The 17,011-nt window shown below is 42.5% G+C and overlaps 1 protein-coding gene across 3 annotated transcripts in view; it reads left to right on the top strand.

Annotated features, from left to right (window-relative positions):
- The window catches only part of LOC127452151 (protein kinase C alpha type-like), a 264,644-nt gene that overhangs the window by 233,461 nt on the left and 14,172 nt on the right, over positions 1–17,011 (top strand). For all 3 annotated transcript variants that reach the window (XM_051717414.1, XM_051717413.1, XM_051717415.1), the window contains one exon: positions 7,648–7,728. In XM_051717414.1, the coding sequence (XP_051573374.1) occupies positions 7,648–7,728 (81 nt within the window). The remainder of the gene's footprint in view (positions 1–7,647; positions 7,729–17,011) is intronic.

Here is a 17,011-nt window from a genome sequence, read left to right as displayed (position 1 = left end):
TAACCCCATGCGACGTATATCTTCCGCTAATTCGTTTCCCTGTTGGTAAACTGCATCTTCCTTGGGCAGAGTACCCTCTGCCCCAGTCACCATACTTGTAGAAACTCCTCCCCCACAGGGTAGGACCTACCATGGGACTTCTCCACATGACATACTTCCGACAAAGCTTGGCAAGACCATGTGATGTATTTCCACTCAAAATACCCCACCTCTCTTTGGGCGGGGTGTGGTCTCTGCGGTGTCTTCCCCTTGGGAGTGAACTGGTGGCTAGCCTGTCTCTGTCTTCTGGGCAGTCGACTTGTCCCCAAAGGGCCGTTCGACACTCATAACAGTGTTAGGGGAGGTTACGTGTCGGCCTGCCCGTCACACACCGGCAGTTCACGTAACACAGTTCAGCCAGTTGTGGTGTTTTGTATAGGGACCCCTAGTGTCACTACATCGACACAACGTCGAGTGAGTGACAGATAGGGAATGTCATGGTTACTTGCGTAACCTCCGTTCCCTGATGGAGGGAACGAGACATTGTGTCCCTCCTGCCACAACGCTGAACTACCCGCTGAAATGGCCGGGACCTTGTCTCGGCTCCTCAGCACAAAACCTGAATGAGTGGTTGCATACTAGCTCCTTTTATACCCGTATGTCCGGGGGGGTGGTATACAAATACCACTCGCCAATTTTCATTGGCCTTTTATCAAAAACCAGAGGTGTTTCGGGCTCCCAAGAGTGACCCCTAGTGTCACTACATCGACACAGCGTCTCGTTCCCTCCATCAGGGAATGGAGGTTACGCAAGTAACCAGGACGATTTCCTACATATATATTGCAAAATTACAATTAATGTCTTTAGGAGTTATTTTTTTTTTAATGAGGAAACAATTACTGTGTGCACCTTTAAATTGGACTCAAGCTACAATTTTTTTAAAAAGTAGTTAGCTACACTACAATTTCTCAGAAAAAGAAGCTAACTACATTAAAGCTATTTAAAGTCAATCAAATGATCAAAATCAAATGATATTATTTCATAGACCTTTAATTAGGGTGACACTATGCACTTTGGGTCACAACATTAAATTGAACATGTAAATTGATACTAAATATAAACTAAGCTAGATATCACCCTATTTTATATAACTGAGTCAAAGTATATTAAACAGCAGCAATTAATTAAATATTTCACTTCAAAAAAAGAAGACGATGACTTAAAGATGTACTCAGTATTTTTTCCTCATTAAAAAAGTATTACTCCCAAAGATATGAATGGTAATTTTGATATATATAGTATATATAAATCATGATCACTCACATTAAAATGAAGACTCCAGTCATATCAGTAACCTTATAAAAGCTGTTTTATTCTACATGGAGAGGGTCTGCACATGGGGGCTGCCATGTTATGGCACTTTTCCACTGCACGTTAGGGTTCAACTCGACTCAACTCTGCTCGCTTTACTTTTCTGAGCTTGCTTTTCCACTGCAGTTTAGTGCAGCTTCAACGTGGGTGGGATTATAGGCTGATCGTCATAGTTGCGCCGCCTCTACTGCTGTAGAGCTACTAACGTACTTCTCGGCTACTAACGAGAGGAACGTCTGCACCTCGTTATGGTGTGGTTTTCAAAGTGGTTGAAAGTCGCGTGAACAAATGATACTGCTATCGCTGTTGTTAACTTTAAAACTAGCGGGTTGATGTCCCGTGTCGCAAATCCAGTGACTGTGGTAGTGACGATTCTCTCTGACCAATCAGTGATCTGCATGGTTTTGACGTCACATTTAGTATCGGCTCGCTTGGAACCTTGACCGAGGTGGTACTAAAAAAAGTACCAGGTACCAGGTACTATCCACAGTGGAAAACCCCCTAAAAGCGAGCAGAGTTGAGTCGAGTCGACCCGTACCGTGCAGTGGAAAAGCCCCATTACAATCACATGACCAACCCAATACCACTTGCTTAATCTCTGCAATCAGCCTGTTATTGGACACTTTCACTCATGGATTAAATTAATCATGCCTGACTGTGAACAATCAGTTTCTACAATATCACCAGTAACTAAAAACTATTGCATTTGAATTAGTTAGCAGCTTGTTTACTACTTTAACTTATAACTACATTTTACATTTTAAGAGTAGTTCGATGGACCCACTGTATATTAGGTATCTATGTACTGAAGCATGCAATACTATGTACTTATTATGTAAATACATTTCTTGCATTGTTTTACATTTAAAGTACCTGCATTTAATTAAATCTGTAGTTACACTGTTAACCTTACCCTAAACCTTAACCTACCCATACCTCAACCTCAGTAGCAGCAAATGTGAATTTTGTGAGAATTTTGCATAACAACATGTAGTTACACAATAAATTCACTGTATTGTATATATTTTAATGTTAGTACATAGTAGCTAAAGACACTTAATATAAAGTGGGTCCATTTGGCTATAGTTTAACTACTGCTACTGAGTAGTATTTTGTAACTTGGCAAACTAAAATTTTAAGGTAGCTTCACTAACACAGGTGCTGGTCAAGATGATTAATCTGGCTGATGAGACGTAGATAAAGCTGGTAGTGTGTAATTTCTGCATCACTAGGACCACCAAATGGAATAAAAAAAAAAAACAAAACATTGTTTTCAAAACAGTTTTCTGAACAGACTGATCTCACAGTGAAATCGGAAACAGAAGGTGACTTTTCTTTAGCTAAATAAGTACGTGCATACCGAAACACTGCCCCAGTGGCCAAAGTGGTACGTGTTGCCGTGTGGGCACGTGTGAGCTCCATTTTCCTGGTGTAATGTCCATGGAGGGGTGCCAAAATTAAGTGTTTTCAGTTGTACAGGCTGTAATACAGTGCAGAGGAATGCATACTTTATAAACTAAAACCCTAAACCTAAACCTATCCATCAGTGGAGTAAAAATTTAATGTAAAAATGCAAAATGCAACCTCTGGATCGCACTTGCCACTGATTATGCGAACACAATTACTTCCTGGTTTCAATGCGAGATCCGAACCAGGGTCTCCTATGCTACTGATGTAACAAGGGCATTGAGGGAGTCGTCATTATGTGGCTGACCCTAAGGTATTGGAATTCTCGGAAACAACATGCCAACTTCCCCTGTGATCATGTTGATCTGAGTACCCCCCTGTCTTCTGTTAATCAAACAAACAGATACCACAGAGAAACATTGTTTACAGTTTTCAAGAATACTGAATATTAAGCTGAGAATGGAGAAAGTATTTTAACACAAGTTACACACTTCAGCTTTAAGTTAGTAAATCATCTTGATTTTTCCAGCAAGGTGTATTTATTGAAGCATAAAAAGTGGCAATTCAGCATAAATCAACGGCATCATAGTTCATGCAGGACGTACAGTATACAATGAAAAATATCCCAAGAGGGGAATATTGTTAATAGTTATTGTTTTATTCGTATGAATGTATTATGTATGAGTCTGTTTATATGTTTTATGTGTGTTGTTGGTGAGAGAGCTTTTAAGGTCAGACTGTTGATGTGAATGTCAGTAGACAGTGTGTGCAGTATACTAGTTCTCTCAGTGTGCCCTCTGTCATGATAAAACCCCACAGCTGCTGTGAGACTAACACACATAAACCACATTTACTTTGACTTTACACTATATACATATTGTATTGTATGTCATACAGTGTTTCATACAAAAGTTTCATTTCCATTATTTAATGAGTCTGAAAATTGGTATAACCATCAAGTGAGTGTATGGAGATGTTGAGATGTTGTGCACTTTTTTCAAAAACCTTTACAAACATATTTTTAAGGTGAAAAATAAGAAAAAATATTTTTAAGGTCATATTTTTACAAATATCATTATAATTCTTCTTGGGGCTTGGCAATTTGATAACCTGAACTAACCTTGGCTGCATTTCCCAAAAGCATTGCAAGCTTAAGTTGATCGTAGAGACCACTGGCGCCAATAGCTTCTACGATCTACTTAGCTTGGCTTACAATGCTTTTGGGAAATGCAGCCCTTGTCATGTCATAACAATAAAGGTCAAATTGTGTTATATTTTAGGAGACATGCTGTCATATGGGTCAGTGAGGGTCCTCTCATTTCTTGCGCATTTCTTATACCACATTGACTTTGATTTGGTATACAACATCTTTTCAAATATTAATATTAAAAAAGCTGCTTTAATACTTATTTTCTTTAAATAAATTATAAAATATTTTGCTAAATTACATAATATAGTCTTTTTTAATCCTTTAAGTTTAATAACTACAGTCTTGACCAACACAAAATAGAAGCTGTACTTTACAGTGCATTATGACCAAAACTGAACAAGTGCTTTGAAATTTGCAGACAAATCAGAAGTGTTCCGTTTTGATAATTTATTAATAAATATTGCACAGTACATTAGAATTATTATTGCAATCAGAAAAAACATCAAACAGATCAAATAGCCATGTGTCATATGTTGTTGGAAAGCTCTCAAAGAGTAGAATATAACCAGCCTATTTGTTTTACTCACAGACAAAAATATAGTGAGAATTAGCTAAGTATATTTCTTAGACAATTAAAGGTATGTTGGTGTTGTTTAAATGGCATGCTTTTGCTTATAACTTCATGAAAAATAAATGGAACATAAAATATCACAGGTCATTATCTTTCAAACGAGCCCACACACAAGATAATCGGATGCATAGATCATTAGATAATCCACATGAAGCACAATGTTACATATGGCCACCAGGAGATGGCGCCAGGTACATGACACATACTTGATGCAGACTCATTGAGTCAAAAGGCACTCATTCTGTGATATCTCATTACTAAAATCATGTATTCATGTTATGCAAACCTTTAGTCATTGTTGTGTTTGTATGTGTAATTAGTTCTTATGTACAATTATTATGTTCTATTTGTTTGGAGAAGTTTTTGGACACTCGGATAAATTATTTTTGTAATGTAACATTTGATTGCTTTGTCGTATCAAAACAAACATTTTCTCAGATACATTAACATGATTGGGTAACAAAACAAAAGCAGTTTTTTGTAGACACCTTATTTACACACAGAGATATATAATGTTAAATAAGAAAAATAAGTTTAAATATTTTTTTTTTTATTAATTCTTTTTTTTTTTTTCAAGTTATAAACCTTTAATTTTAGATATGCCACTGAAACAAGAAATCTTTAAAAATACCTTTAGAGCTTAAACTATAGCCTTTTGACTGTGACTTCAAGTCAGACAAAAAAATAATAAATAAAATAAATGTGTGTATGTATGTATATATATATATATATATATATATATACACACACTGGTGGCTAAATGTTTGGAAAGAAATTAGTACTTTAATTCACCAAAGTGGCATTCAACTGATCACAAAATATAGTAAGGACATTACTGATGTAAAAAACAGCACCATCACTATTTGTAAAAATCAAAAAATATTTGATCAAATCTAGACAGGCCCCATTTCCAGCAGCCATCACTCCAACACCTTATCCTTGAGTAATCATGCTAAATTGATCATTTGATACTAGAAAATCACTTGCCATTATATAAAACACAGCTGAAAGATATTTGGTTCGTTAAATGAGGTTTAACATTGTCTTTGTGTTTGTTTTTGAGCTGCCACAGTATGCCATAGACTTGCATGTTTTAAGGTCAATATTAGGTCAAAAATGGCAAAAAAGAAACAGCTTTCTCTAGAAACTCATCATTCAATCATTGTTTTGAGGAATGAAGGCTATAGGATGCTTGAAATTACCAAAAAACTGAAGATTTCATTCAAAGGTGTACACAACAGTCTTCAAAGACAAAGGACAACTGACTCTAACAAGGACAGAAAGAGATGTGGGAGGCCAGATGTACAACTATACAAGAGGATAAGTACATCAGAGTCTCTAGTTTGAGAAATAGATGACTCACATGTCCTCAGCTGACAGCATCATTGAATTCTACCCGCTCAACACCAGTTTCATGTACAACAGTAAAGAGAAGACTCAGGGGTACAGGTCTTATGGGAAGAATTGCAAAGAAAAAGCCACTTTTGAAACAGAAAAACAAAAAGAAAAGATTAGAGTGGGCATAGAAACACAGACATTGGACAACAGATAATTGGAAAAGAGTGTTATGGATCTTAACCTCATTGAGCTTTTGTGGGATCATCTAGACTGTAAGGTGTGTGAGAAGTGCCTGACAAGACAGCCACATCTATGGCAAGTGCTACAGGAAGTGTGGGGTGAAATGTCACCTGAGTATCTGGACAGACTGACAGCTAGAATGCCAAGAATCTGCAAAGCTGTCATTGCTGCACATGGAGGATTTTTTTCGATGAGAACTCTTTGAAGTAGTTTAAGAAGTTCTGAACATTTTTTTCAAATTGTAATAGTAATTTTTCACGTTATTAATGTCCTGACTATACATTGTGATCAGTTGAATGCCACTTTGGTGAATAAAAGTACCAATTTCTTTCCATAAGAGCAAAATCTACATTATTCCAAACTTTTGGCCACCAGTGTATATATGATATACAGTACTGTGCAAAAGTTTTAGGCACTTGTGAAAAATGTTGGATAGTGAGGATGTCTTCAAAAATAATGACATAAATATTTTTCATTTATCAATTAACGTCATGCAAAGTCCAGTAAACATAAAAAAGCTAAATTAATATTTGGTGTGAACACTTTTGCCTTCAAAAGAGCGCCAATTCTCCTAGGTACACCTGGACACAGTTTTTCTTGGTTGTTGGCAGATAGGATGTTCCAAGCTTCTTGGAGAATTCACCACAGTTCTTCTATCTATTTAGGCTGTCTCAATTGCTTCTGTCTCTTTATGTAATCTCAGACTGACACGATGTTCAGTGGGGGGCTCTGTGGGGGCCATGGCATCTGTTGCAGGGCTCCCTGTTCTTCTATTCTAATCTTTTCTATTTGCAAAAGTAATGTTTGGGAGTCTAACATTTATATTTCCTACTGACACACTAAAACCTAAGATATAAATAACCATCTTAGACAAATGCTTTTGTGAAACATCTTATGTGCCTAAGACTTTTGCACAGTACTGTGTGTATATATATATATATATATATATATATATATATATATATATATATATATATATATATATATATATATATATATATATATATATAGAAACGGTTATTGTTTAAATAATTGTATGTCCTGTATGAACTGCATTTCTTATGTTTACAAGTAATATCTGGAAACCATAAAGAGCATCACTCCATTGACCCTAATCCAACCTTTTTTTAAGTGTTACTAGAGGTGATAAAGAGTTTGGATAGAAGTCATTATTCTCTTAGTGAATATATTAACTATACGTTATAGTTAAGATAGAAAGAGTGGCATTCAAACTGTGACATAAAACACACATTGTCCGTCACAAACCCCTCATTATCTCACCCTGTTATTACACTCACTCATTTGTGTGTGAGCTCTGAAAATATGGGTGTAAGTGGATCAGTGAGAGGAAAAAAGCAATTATAACAGCAACTTGTTAAAAATAGCAACAGACCACCTCTTGAGATGTAATGAAAGATGCATTGTGCTCTTGACAAACAAATGGAGATTGAATAAAGTTTCCATAGAAAGCTGAATGAATGACTGGAAAGAAAATTATGCGATACATGATGCGTTTCCTGTTCCTCTACAGATTATCGCGTATCAGCCGTATGGTAAATCAGTGGACTGGTGGGCTTATGGTGTCCTCCTCTACGAGATGCTGGCTGGGCAGGTAGGTCAACGTCTCTCACCAAAAAGTTGTTCTGAATCATTTTGTATTCTCTAAAATGAGTCAGATGTTCAGGCTTTTCAGAGCCAATTTGAATAACTGTGACTGAAGCCCTGCTGTGATCAGCTAACGCCATGGAAAAGCACATCAGCAGAACTCGCTGTCTCTGAGCAACAGGGTATGATGGGTAGAACATACAAAAGAGACTTGAGACTTTGGTTTGCACAGAGTACTTCTGATGGAACAATGAGTGCATTGTGTGTTACATTTGCATAAATAAATTTTAATAAAGCTGCAAGCAGCAATTACGGGGCCAAGCACACTAACATACGGCATGCACGGAAGTGTCACTGGACATCACTGATTATGGCTTTAAGAAAAGCAGCATAAAAAATTTTATATGGTGAGGTCATGGTGTGGTCATTATTTATGAAAATACAGCAAAGCATTGCAAAGAAACAGCCTCTGATGCGTTTTGGCGACCTGTCATCAAATTCGTTGGTGTGCTATTTGAGAACCGTTTTGTTTATCGAGAAGCTTTTGATAACTTTTTTTCGTGAGTGTCCCTAGATGATACACGAAAAATATTGTGCAAATCGGACTTACGGCTTAGGAGGAGTTAGAAAAAGTAGGCTTTCAATGAAATTCAAAATGGCAGACAGGAAAAATGGCCGAACATGGCAAAGTTGGTATCAGGGTATTCGGCATGACCCAAGAAATCTATAGAGAGCAGTGACGGTGACGATTATGATATGCCAAAATAATGAAACATTATAAGCATTTTTAAACATTTCTTTATAACTTTTGACCACAAGGTGACATTGGCCCAAAACTTTATCGGTACCCTCAAGGCATAGTGCTGATTTTGAATACTGAGTTTCTTTATGGTACGCCAATGCGTTTGAAAAATACAGCATTTCTCAACAAAATTTAAAATGGCAGACGCCCAAAATGGCCGAAATAGGAAAATTTGCTATCATTCGACTCAGTATGCCCAAAGGAATCTAAAGAGACCAACCTGATAATTTTAGGCCAAACTATTCAGAAGTTAAATAGCCATTTTTCATATCTCCTGCTACTAGTGCTGTGCCGAAACTGTGCAGGTACCCTCAAGTCATGATGGCTATGAAATATACCAAGTTTGGTGTCAATACGTATAAGCGTTGCGAAGATACAGCCTCGCATCCATTTTGGCGTGCTCACCGTCAAATTTATTGAAGCGTTATTCGAAAACGGTCATGTCTATCAAAAAACTTTTAATACATTTTTGTCCCCAGTGTCCCTAGATAATACATGACAAATTTTGTGCAAATCAGTAATTTTCAGGAGTTTGAAAAAGTAGGTGTTTTAAGAAAATTTTAAATGGCAAAAAGTCTAGTTGGGTGGAAATTGAAACCATGGTATGAAACATGGTATGTTACATCAAAAGTTATGATCATAAACATAAGTGCAACTTTGAACTGTTGATGGCACTAGATGGTATGAGTTAGAGACCTCAAATTTGAGTGTGCCAAATTTCAGAACTTTCCTATGTATGGTTCTGCCATAGACTTAAATGGTGGAAGAAGAAGAAGAAGAAGAAGAAGAATATTAATAAGAACACTAATGGATACAACAGGTGCCTATGCACTTTCAGTGCTTGGTCCCTAATAACTTGTTAGTGTACCAAAAGTTAGTGTTCCTGCAGATTTTAAATTTTTTTCTAATAACAAATGAATGTTTAAAGAAATGTTTCGGGTTTGATATAAACTCAGAAACAGTTTTGGGGAGTAGTTAACTAAAAGTAGATACGGTACTAGCTACATTTTTCAGTAGCGTGACAGTAGTTTCACAATATTGTAGCTTTTCAACTAACAAGCTACGTAGTTCAACGATTAGCACTGCAGCATCACAAAATGCTACATTTGTCACACTGTATTGTAAATGCATCAGTGGAGTAAGTAACGGAGGGAGTAATCAAACACTTACATGAACAGTCCTCTCTCATGTACACTGGAAAAAAACAAATCATTGAAGTGAATCGATTCTTTCGGACAGTTCACGTACAGTAAATTAACTGTAAAAAATAAGCAATTCCCTTATATTTAGCAATGAGAACATCATGGTTACTTGTGTAACCTCGTTATGACGTTATGTCGATGTAGTGACAATAGGGGTCATTCTTGGGAGCCCGAGACACCTCTAGTCTTTGATAAAAGGCCAATGAAAATTGGCGAGTGGTATTTGCATGCCACTCACCCGGACATACGGGTATAAAAGGAGCTGGTATGCAACCACTCATTCAGGTTTTATGCTGAGGAGCTGAGACAAGGTCCTGCCATTTCAGCAGGTAGTTCAGCGTTGTGGCAGGAGGGTCACAATGTCTCGTTCCCTCCATCAGGGAATGGAGGTTACACAAGTAACCATGACGTTCCATATCTGTCACTCACTCGACCTTGTGTCGATGTAGTGACAGTAGGGGTCCCTATACAAAACGCCGCAACTGGCTGAACTGTGTTACATGAACTGCCGGTGTGTGACGGGCAGACAACTGTGTGCCTCGTAGCCAGTGCACCAGGCCGACACGTAACCTCCCCCAACATAGTTATGAGTGTCGAACGGCCCTTTGTGGACAAGTCGACTACCCAAAAGATAGAGACAGGCTAACCCAGTCATAGTCTCTTTTCCCCTTCTTTTTTTCCACTCCCTAAAAAACAAGGGGGATTATCCGAATGGGCCGCCAGGTCTAGTCAGGGGGTGTCCCTCCCAAGGGGAGGACACTGCAGAGACCACACCTCGCCCAAAGAGAGGGGGGGATATTTAAGTGGAAAATATGTCACATGGTCTTGCCGACCATGTGGAGAAGTCTCATAGTAGATCCTACCCAACGGGGGAGGAGTTACTACAAACATGGAGACTGTGGCAGAGGGGGCTCTGCCCAAGGAAGACGCAGTTTGCCAACAGGGAAATGAATTAGCGGGAGATATACATTGCATGGGGTTACCTTACAGGGAACCACCACATGCGGAGCACCTACCCCAGAACAGGACTCTTAGTTAGCATGTGTACTGGGCCGGCAGCGAGTCTCTCCGAAAACTCGACTGCCACAGGGCTTGGAGGAAGTCAACCAGGGAACATAGTTTGTGAACACTACTGGGAATTAATGGTGCACGTCTTCAGCTCAGAGGAGGTGAAAGGCGCTATGTGCAAGCGATACACCCGGCTGGCTATCCCGGGCTTATCCACTTGTATTGTGTGCCACTACCTGGGATGAAACCAGTTCCACCCGGATGTTGTAGAACCTTGCAAAGGTGTTGGGTGTTGCCCAGCCCGCTGCTTTTCAAATGCCTGTTAGAGAGGCACCCCTGGCCTTCTGCTTGAAGATAGCGCTTCCTTTCCGCTGTGCACCAAAGCAGACAAAGAGCTGCTCAGAGATCCTAAAGCTCTGCGTGCAATCCAAATAGATGTGTAAAGCGCACACCGGACACAGCAATGACAGGGCTGGGTCTGCTTTCTCCTGGGGCAGCGCTCGCAGGTTCACCACCTGATCCCTAAAAGGGGTCATGGGAGCCTTGGGCACATAGCCCGGTCGGGTCTCAAGATTATGTGAGAGTAGCCCGGACTGAACTCCAGGCATGTTTCGATGACAGAGAACACTTGCAGTTCTCCTACCCTTTTGATGGAAGTGAGCGCAGTCAGGAGGGCAGTATTCAAGGAGAGTGCCTTAGGCTCAGCTGACTGCAAAGGCTCAAAGGGGGCTCTCTGTAGACCCTGAAGAACTACAGAGAGGTCCCATGAGGGAACGAGGCATGGTCTGGAGGGGTTCAGTCTCCTGGCGCCTCTCAGGAACCTGATGATCAGGTCGTGCTTCCCTAAGGACTTACCGTCCACTGTGTTGTGGTGTGCTTCTATAGCAGCAATGTACACCTTCAAGGTGGAAGGGGACAGCCACCCTTCCAACCTCTCCTGCAGGAAGGAAAGCACCGATCCGACTGCGCATCTCTGAGAGTCTTCCCGTCGGGAAGAACAACACTTAGTGAACAGATGCCACTTAAAGGTATACAGGCGCCTTGTAGAGGGGGCCCTAGCCTGAGTGATCATGTCTACCACCGTGGGTGGTAGACCGCTTAGGTCTTCCACGTCCTGTCCAGGGGCCAGACATGGAGATTCCAAAGGTCTGGTCGCGGGTGCCAGATGGTGCCCCGTCCCTGAGAAAGAAGGTCCTTCCTCAGGGGAATTCGCCGGGGGGGGGGGTGTCTGTTGCGAGGAGCGTGAGGTCCGAAAACCACATCTGTGTGGGCCAGTAGGGTGTTACCAGGATGACCTGCTCCTCGTCCTCCCTGACCTTGCACAGAGTCTGTGCAAGTAGGCTTACTTGGGGAAACGCGTATTTGCGCAGGCCAGGGGGCCAGCTGTGTGCCAGCGCATTTATGCCGAGAGGTGCTTCGGTCAGGGCGTACCAGAGCAGGCAGTGGAAGGATTCTTGGGAGGCGAACAGGTCTGCCTGTGCCTGTCCGAATCAACTCCAAATCAGCGGGACCACCTGAGGGTGGAGTCTCCACACTCCCCTGAGAGTAACCTGCCGTGACAGCGTGGAGGTCGCCCGGGATGTGAGTGGCTCACAGTGACTTGAAGTGCTACTGACTCCAGAGGAGGAGACGGCGGGTGAGTTGTGACATACAACGAGAGCGCAGACCACCTTGGCGGTTGACATATGCTACCATTGCCATGTTGTCTGTCCGAACTAACATGTGCTTGCCCTGGATCAACGGCCGGAACCTCCGCAGGGTGAGCAGAATTGCCAACAACTCGAGGCAGTTGATGTGCCAACGCAGCCACGGGCCCGTCCATAAGCCGGCGGCTGCGTGCCTGTTGCAAACAGCACCCCAGCCATTTTGGAGACGTCTGTTGTGACCACGACATGCCTGGAGACCTGCTCTAGGGGAACACCTGCCCGTAGAAATGAGAGATCGGTCCAAGTGCTGAAGAGACGGTGACAGACCGGCATGATGGCCACGCGATGTGTCCCGCAGCGCCATGCCCATCTCGGGACTCAAGTCTGAAGCCAGTGCTGAGCGGTCTCATATGCATCAACCCGAGCTGGGTGGCCACCGCTGAGGATGCCATATGCCCCAGGAGCCTCTGAAAGAGTTTCAGTGGAACTGCTGTTTTCTGTTTGAACGCCTTCACACAGGTCAGCACCGACTGTGCGTTAGGCGTGTTGTCAATGAGAGTCCAACTCCAAACCGAGAAAAGAGATGCTCTGAACCGGGAGGAGCTTGCTCTTTTTCCAGTTGACCCTAATCGGCTGAGGTGCGAGAGCACCAAGTACCTGTGTGCACACAACATGTCCCGAGAGTGAGCTAGGATTAGCCAATCGTCGAGATAGTTGAGAATGCGAATGCCCACTTCCCTTAACAGGGCAAGAGCTGCCTCTGCGACCTTCAGAATCGCGACGAATTGGAAAGCGCAAGCCACCCATCCAAGTTTCATGCGAGGAGGACCAAAGGGACAACGTCGTCAGACATACCGGCAGGTTGGGCCTCGCGGCGGGGCGGAGCTCGAGGTGCCACACCATGTCGTGCCCGTGTTGAGTTCAGGGACATCAAAGCACTTACCTGGTTCCTTGTTTCCCCCGGAACAGCCTGGGACAGGGGAGAAAGAGGCCTGTCCTCGTGACCCGTGGAGACTGTCACATCGGGGGCAGATTTGTGCCACAGCTGGGCACTCAGGGGCGGGGAGACCGCTGCTGGAGCACCAAACCTGCCAAACCTGCCAAATAGAGTGGTGGACGGTGGTCGTGATGACGGCCGTGCACACTGCATACGTGACCCAGGGAACAAGGAAACCGCTCTTGCTGAACTTTTGGGTACTGCAGCCACTTGGGCATGCAGCGCAATTAAATGCAAAGGTAACAAAAGATTCTCCTCCCGGCCCTCGACCGGGGGATGGAGTGGTCTGCTTACCAGCTCCAGAGCAGCGGGTTTCATCGTCCTGGGTCGCCCGTCTCAGGGGCGCTTCGAAGCCTTTCACGGGCATCTGCTTCCTGCGGTGGGCTCTACACCGGGGCGGCGTTCTGCGGGCATAGGTGCTCCGCGAGTGCCTTTATCCACCAGGGAGAGTGCCGAATAGCCCTTGGCCACCCCACCATCGAGGGTAGTGAGGGCGGGGAAGCTGAAAGATTGGGACCGGGCAGTAAAAAGAGCCTCCCACGACCATGTCAGCTCTTCATGCACTTCCGGGAAGAAAGGAATGGGGCAGGGCGTGGCTTTGAGTGAAGCCGCAAGCCCAGGAACCAACCATCTGCCCGGGAAAGCATGTCATCATGTCCGCGTCAGCCTGTGACTGGGCGACTGCACCCGAAGGGGAGGAGCCCAGCTGAGGCTTCCGCATCCGACTGGACAAGCCCGCTCTCCGATGCTGCGCTCGAGAGCTCATCACTTTCGCAGGCTCTGAATAAGAGGTTAAACTCGCTGTGAGACGAGCCGGCGGACTCATCCAGAAGCCCAATCAGGGCAGACGAGCGTGCTGGGGAATGGGAGGTCTGTGGGGGGTTTACCGGTGGATGCGGTCCCATTGGGGTCCCCAAATCACCCCCAGTGCTAGCCGCGCTGGCCTCATACCCGTGGGTAGAAGGACCAAGGCGGGGAGCCCCTGGGGTGGCTTGCTTTCTTACAAAGGTAAGCCGCAACCGCATCGTTGCCATGGACATGTTCTCGCAATGAGTACATGACCCATCCACGAATGCTGTCTCCGCGTGAGCAGTGCCCAGACACAAAAGACAGTGATCATTACCGTCAGAATGCAAGAGATAACGAGCGCAACCAGGAATAACACACAAAGCAAGGCATCTTTAAAAAGACGCGTCTTTAAAAAAACGTTCCATGTGTGCCGCTCTTTTAGAGAAATATACTCTTTTAGAGAAATATACTCTTATTTCTGCCGAAGCGCCCAAGGGCATTCTCTGCAGTGCACCAGTGCAGAGGAGGAAGAATCCGCTGAAATGCGCCGTCAGATCCAACAGAGGTGAATGAACAGTCGTGGGAATTCAGCTCAGTTAGCATGACCGTTCGGCTCCAAAGAGAAAATCTGATTGAGTGGTTGCATACCAGCTCCTTTTATACCCGTATGTCCGGGGGAGTGGCATGCAAATACCACTCGCCAATTTTCATTGGCCTTTTATCAAAGACCAGAGGTGTCTCGGGCTCCCAAGAGTGACCCCCAGTGTCACTACATCGACACAACGTCGAGTGAGTGATAGATAGGGAACTCCAATTCATTTTAAAGAGTTCGTTATTTTGGACGGTTCATTACAAAAAATTTACTAGTTCACATAAGTAATTCACTGGTTCACTTGAGTGCCATGCAGCCTTAAAAGGACTTTGTTTTCTTTTTTTAAGTTTGAAATATTTAGTTAATTGCTTCTGTTTATCACTATATTTCTATTCAGTTATGTTGTTTTGTAGTTTTTTAGAGTACTGTATATTAACCCTTTTACACGTGAGTTTTTCATGTACTGACGGATCCCCCAGAGTGAGTTCTTTGATGCACACTGTAATTAAAAACAAATCTTACCTTACACTTCACAGCAGATGCACTGGAGGACAGATTAGATATTATCAAACAATTAATGTGATTTTTTAGATCTTTATAATAATTTATTATGATAGATAAGATGCATTCGGCTATGCACGCTGCCATATTGTTTGCATTGCAATGCAGCATGGGAATCTGAGTTCATAAAGCATAGAGGTACTAAAAACCTAGCTCTTCCAATTTCCCAGCACCAAAAGTGGTAAGTAATGCGATGTTTTCACTATCGGGCCAAATGAGGGCATGCTAGTGCATGCCAGGGCCAGTTGCATTCCCACTATCACTTCCGGGGCTTCATCATGCCTCCTCTGGGCTTTCTCCGCCAATTACCCTTGGGCCAAACAAGAGGCAGTTACGGTCGGTGAGTTGTCAATGCTAACTTAACTTGCTAGCTAGCTAATGTTTACAAACTATATAAACTCGATATTCTAGTTAACTTGTTAACATGATACCTCAGCTTGAGTTTCCCTCTTTATTGTGAAATTGCCGTGTGACGTTGGCACCGGGGTGGCATATTAAGGGGGGGTTTTAGGGTAACACTGCAGGGCTATTGGCCCGATGGTGGGAATGCAGATCGATTTTGGTCTCAAGGCTCGAGGTCCGAGGCTACTGGCCCTGGCTGGCCAGTTTATAGCCCTGACTCGCACTGACCCGATAGTGAAAAAGCGGCTAATGAGTGACGGACGGAATGGGAGAAGGCTCAAGTGGACTAACCAGTTTTTGCATTCTTTCTTTGATGTCAGAAAACATGGCCGCATTGCTGCTAAATAAGTCTGAAACTTTACTTTATGTACTGTATGAGTGTGTTCTGTCCAGCTTTACAAAAGTTTGTCATGGTAACCAACCATAGTTTCCACTATATTTACAGTGTAGTACTGTGATTTGCTACTACAATGGAACGGCAAAAAAAAAAATTTGCAATTATCAAAAAAAAAAAAAAAAAAGATTAAAATGACGGAATGATTCTGAAGCTGCACAAATATCCCGTATTTTAGAGATGAATATAAAATATATAGAGTGCTGTCCAAGCCTCAGTGTGAAACACACTTCCTATGACTTTTGCCAGAATGGTTACCAGGGTTACATCTTTTACATCTTAGCTGCTGGGTCCAATTACCCAACAGTAGAATATTGTTGTACAGTTGATGGATTTGGATGGTTTTGACTCAATCACCCCCATCCTGGATTCATTCCTGCTTATGTAATATCTCATCCCACTGCTGTCAGGATACAGTGCCTATAAAATACTGTAAAATCACTCTGAAATCATGATGGATATGTGTGCTTTTTATATACTGATGCTCCAAAATATTGAGAATTTTGGGTGTCCACTAATGACCCGTTCTCTGGGTAATTAATTATTTGGGATGAAGGTGGTTTATGACTGTCAGGCGTTTTGACAGTAGTCAGATGGGTCTGTTTAGTAACAGCTATGGTTAGCTACTTTATAGTGAAACATTACTGTATTAGCAAGACTAATGGTTCTGTATCCATACTAGGTCTTTGTATTGTACTACTGTACTTTATCTTGTGCTACCATCTTAGAAAATCTGGTTAAAAACTCTATATACACTGTTAAGAGTGAACATGTGAAGTTGTTACCTTAAGGAGTTTTATTTTCTACCTGGTGTGTTAATACCTAAAACAGCCAGATGCAGCACAGCAGACTGGAACAAATTGTGTCTTCTTTTAAAAGCTATACCTAGACACAACG

The sequence above is a fragment of the Myxocyprinus asiaticus genome, chromosome 14 (genome assembly GCF_019703515.2).
Source record: "Myxocyprinus asiaticus isolate MX2 ecotype Aquarium Trade chromosome 14, UBuf_Myxa_2, whole genome shotgun sequence".
NCBI classification, from domain to species: domain Eukaryota; kingdom Metazoa; phylum Chordata; class Actinopteri; order Cypriniformes; family Catostomidae; genus Myxocyprinus; species Myxocyprinus asiaticus.
The sequence above is the reverse complement of the archived record's forward strand: the minus strand, read 5'-3'. Positions and strand labels throughout refer to the sequence as shown.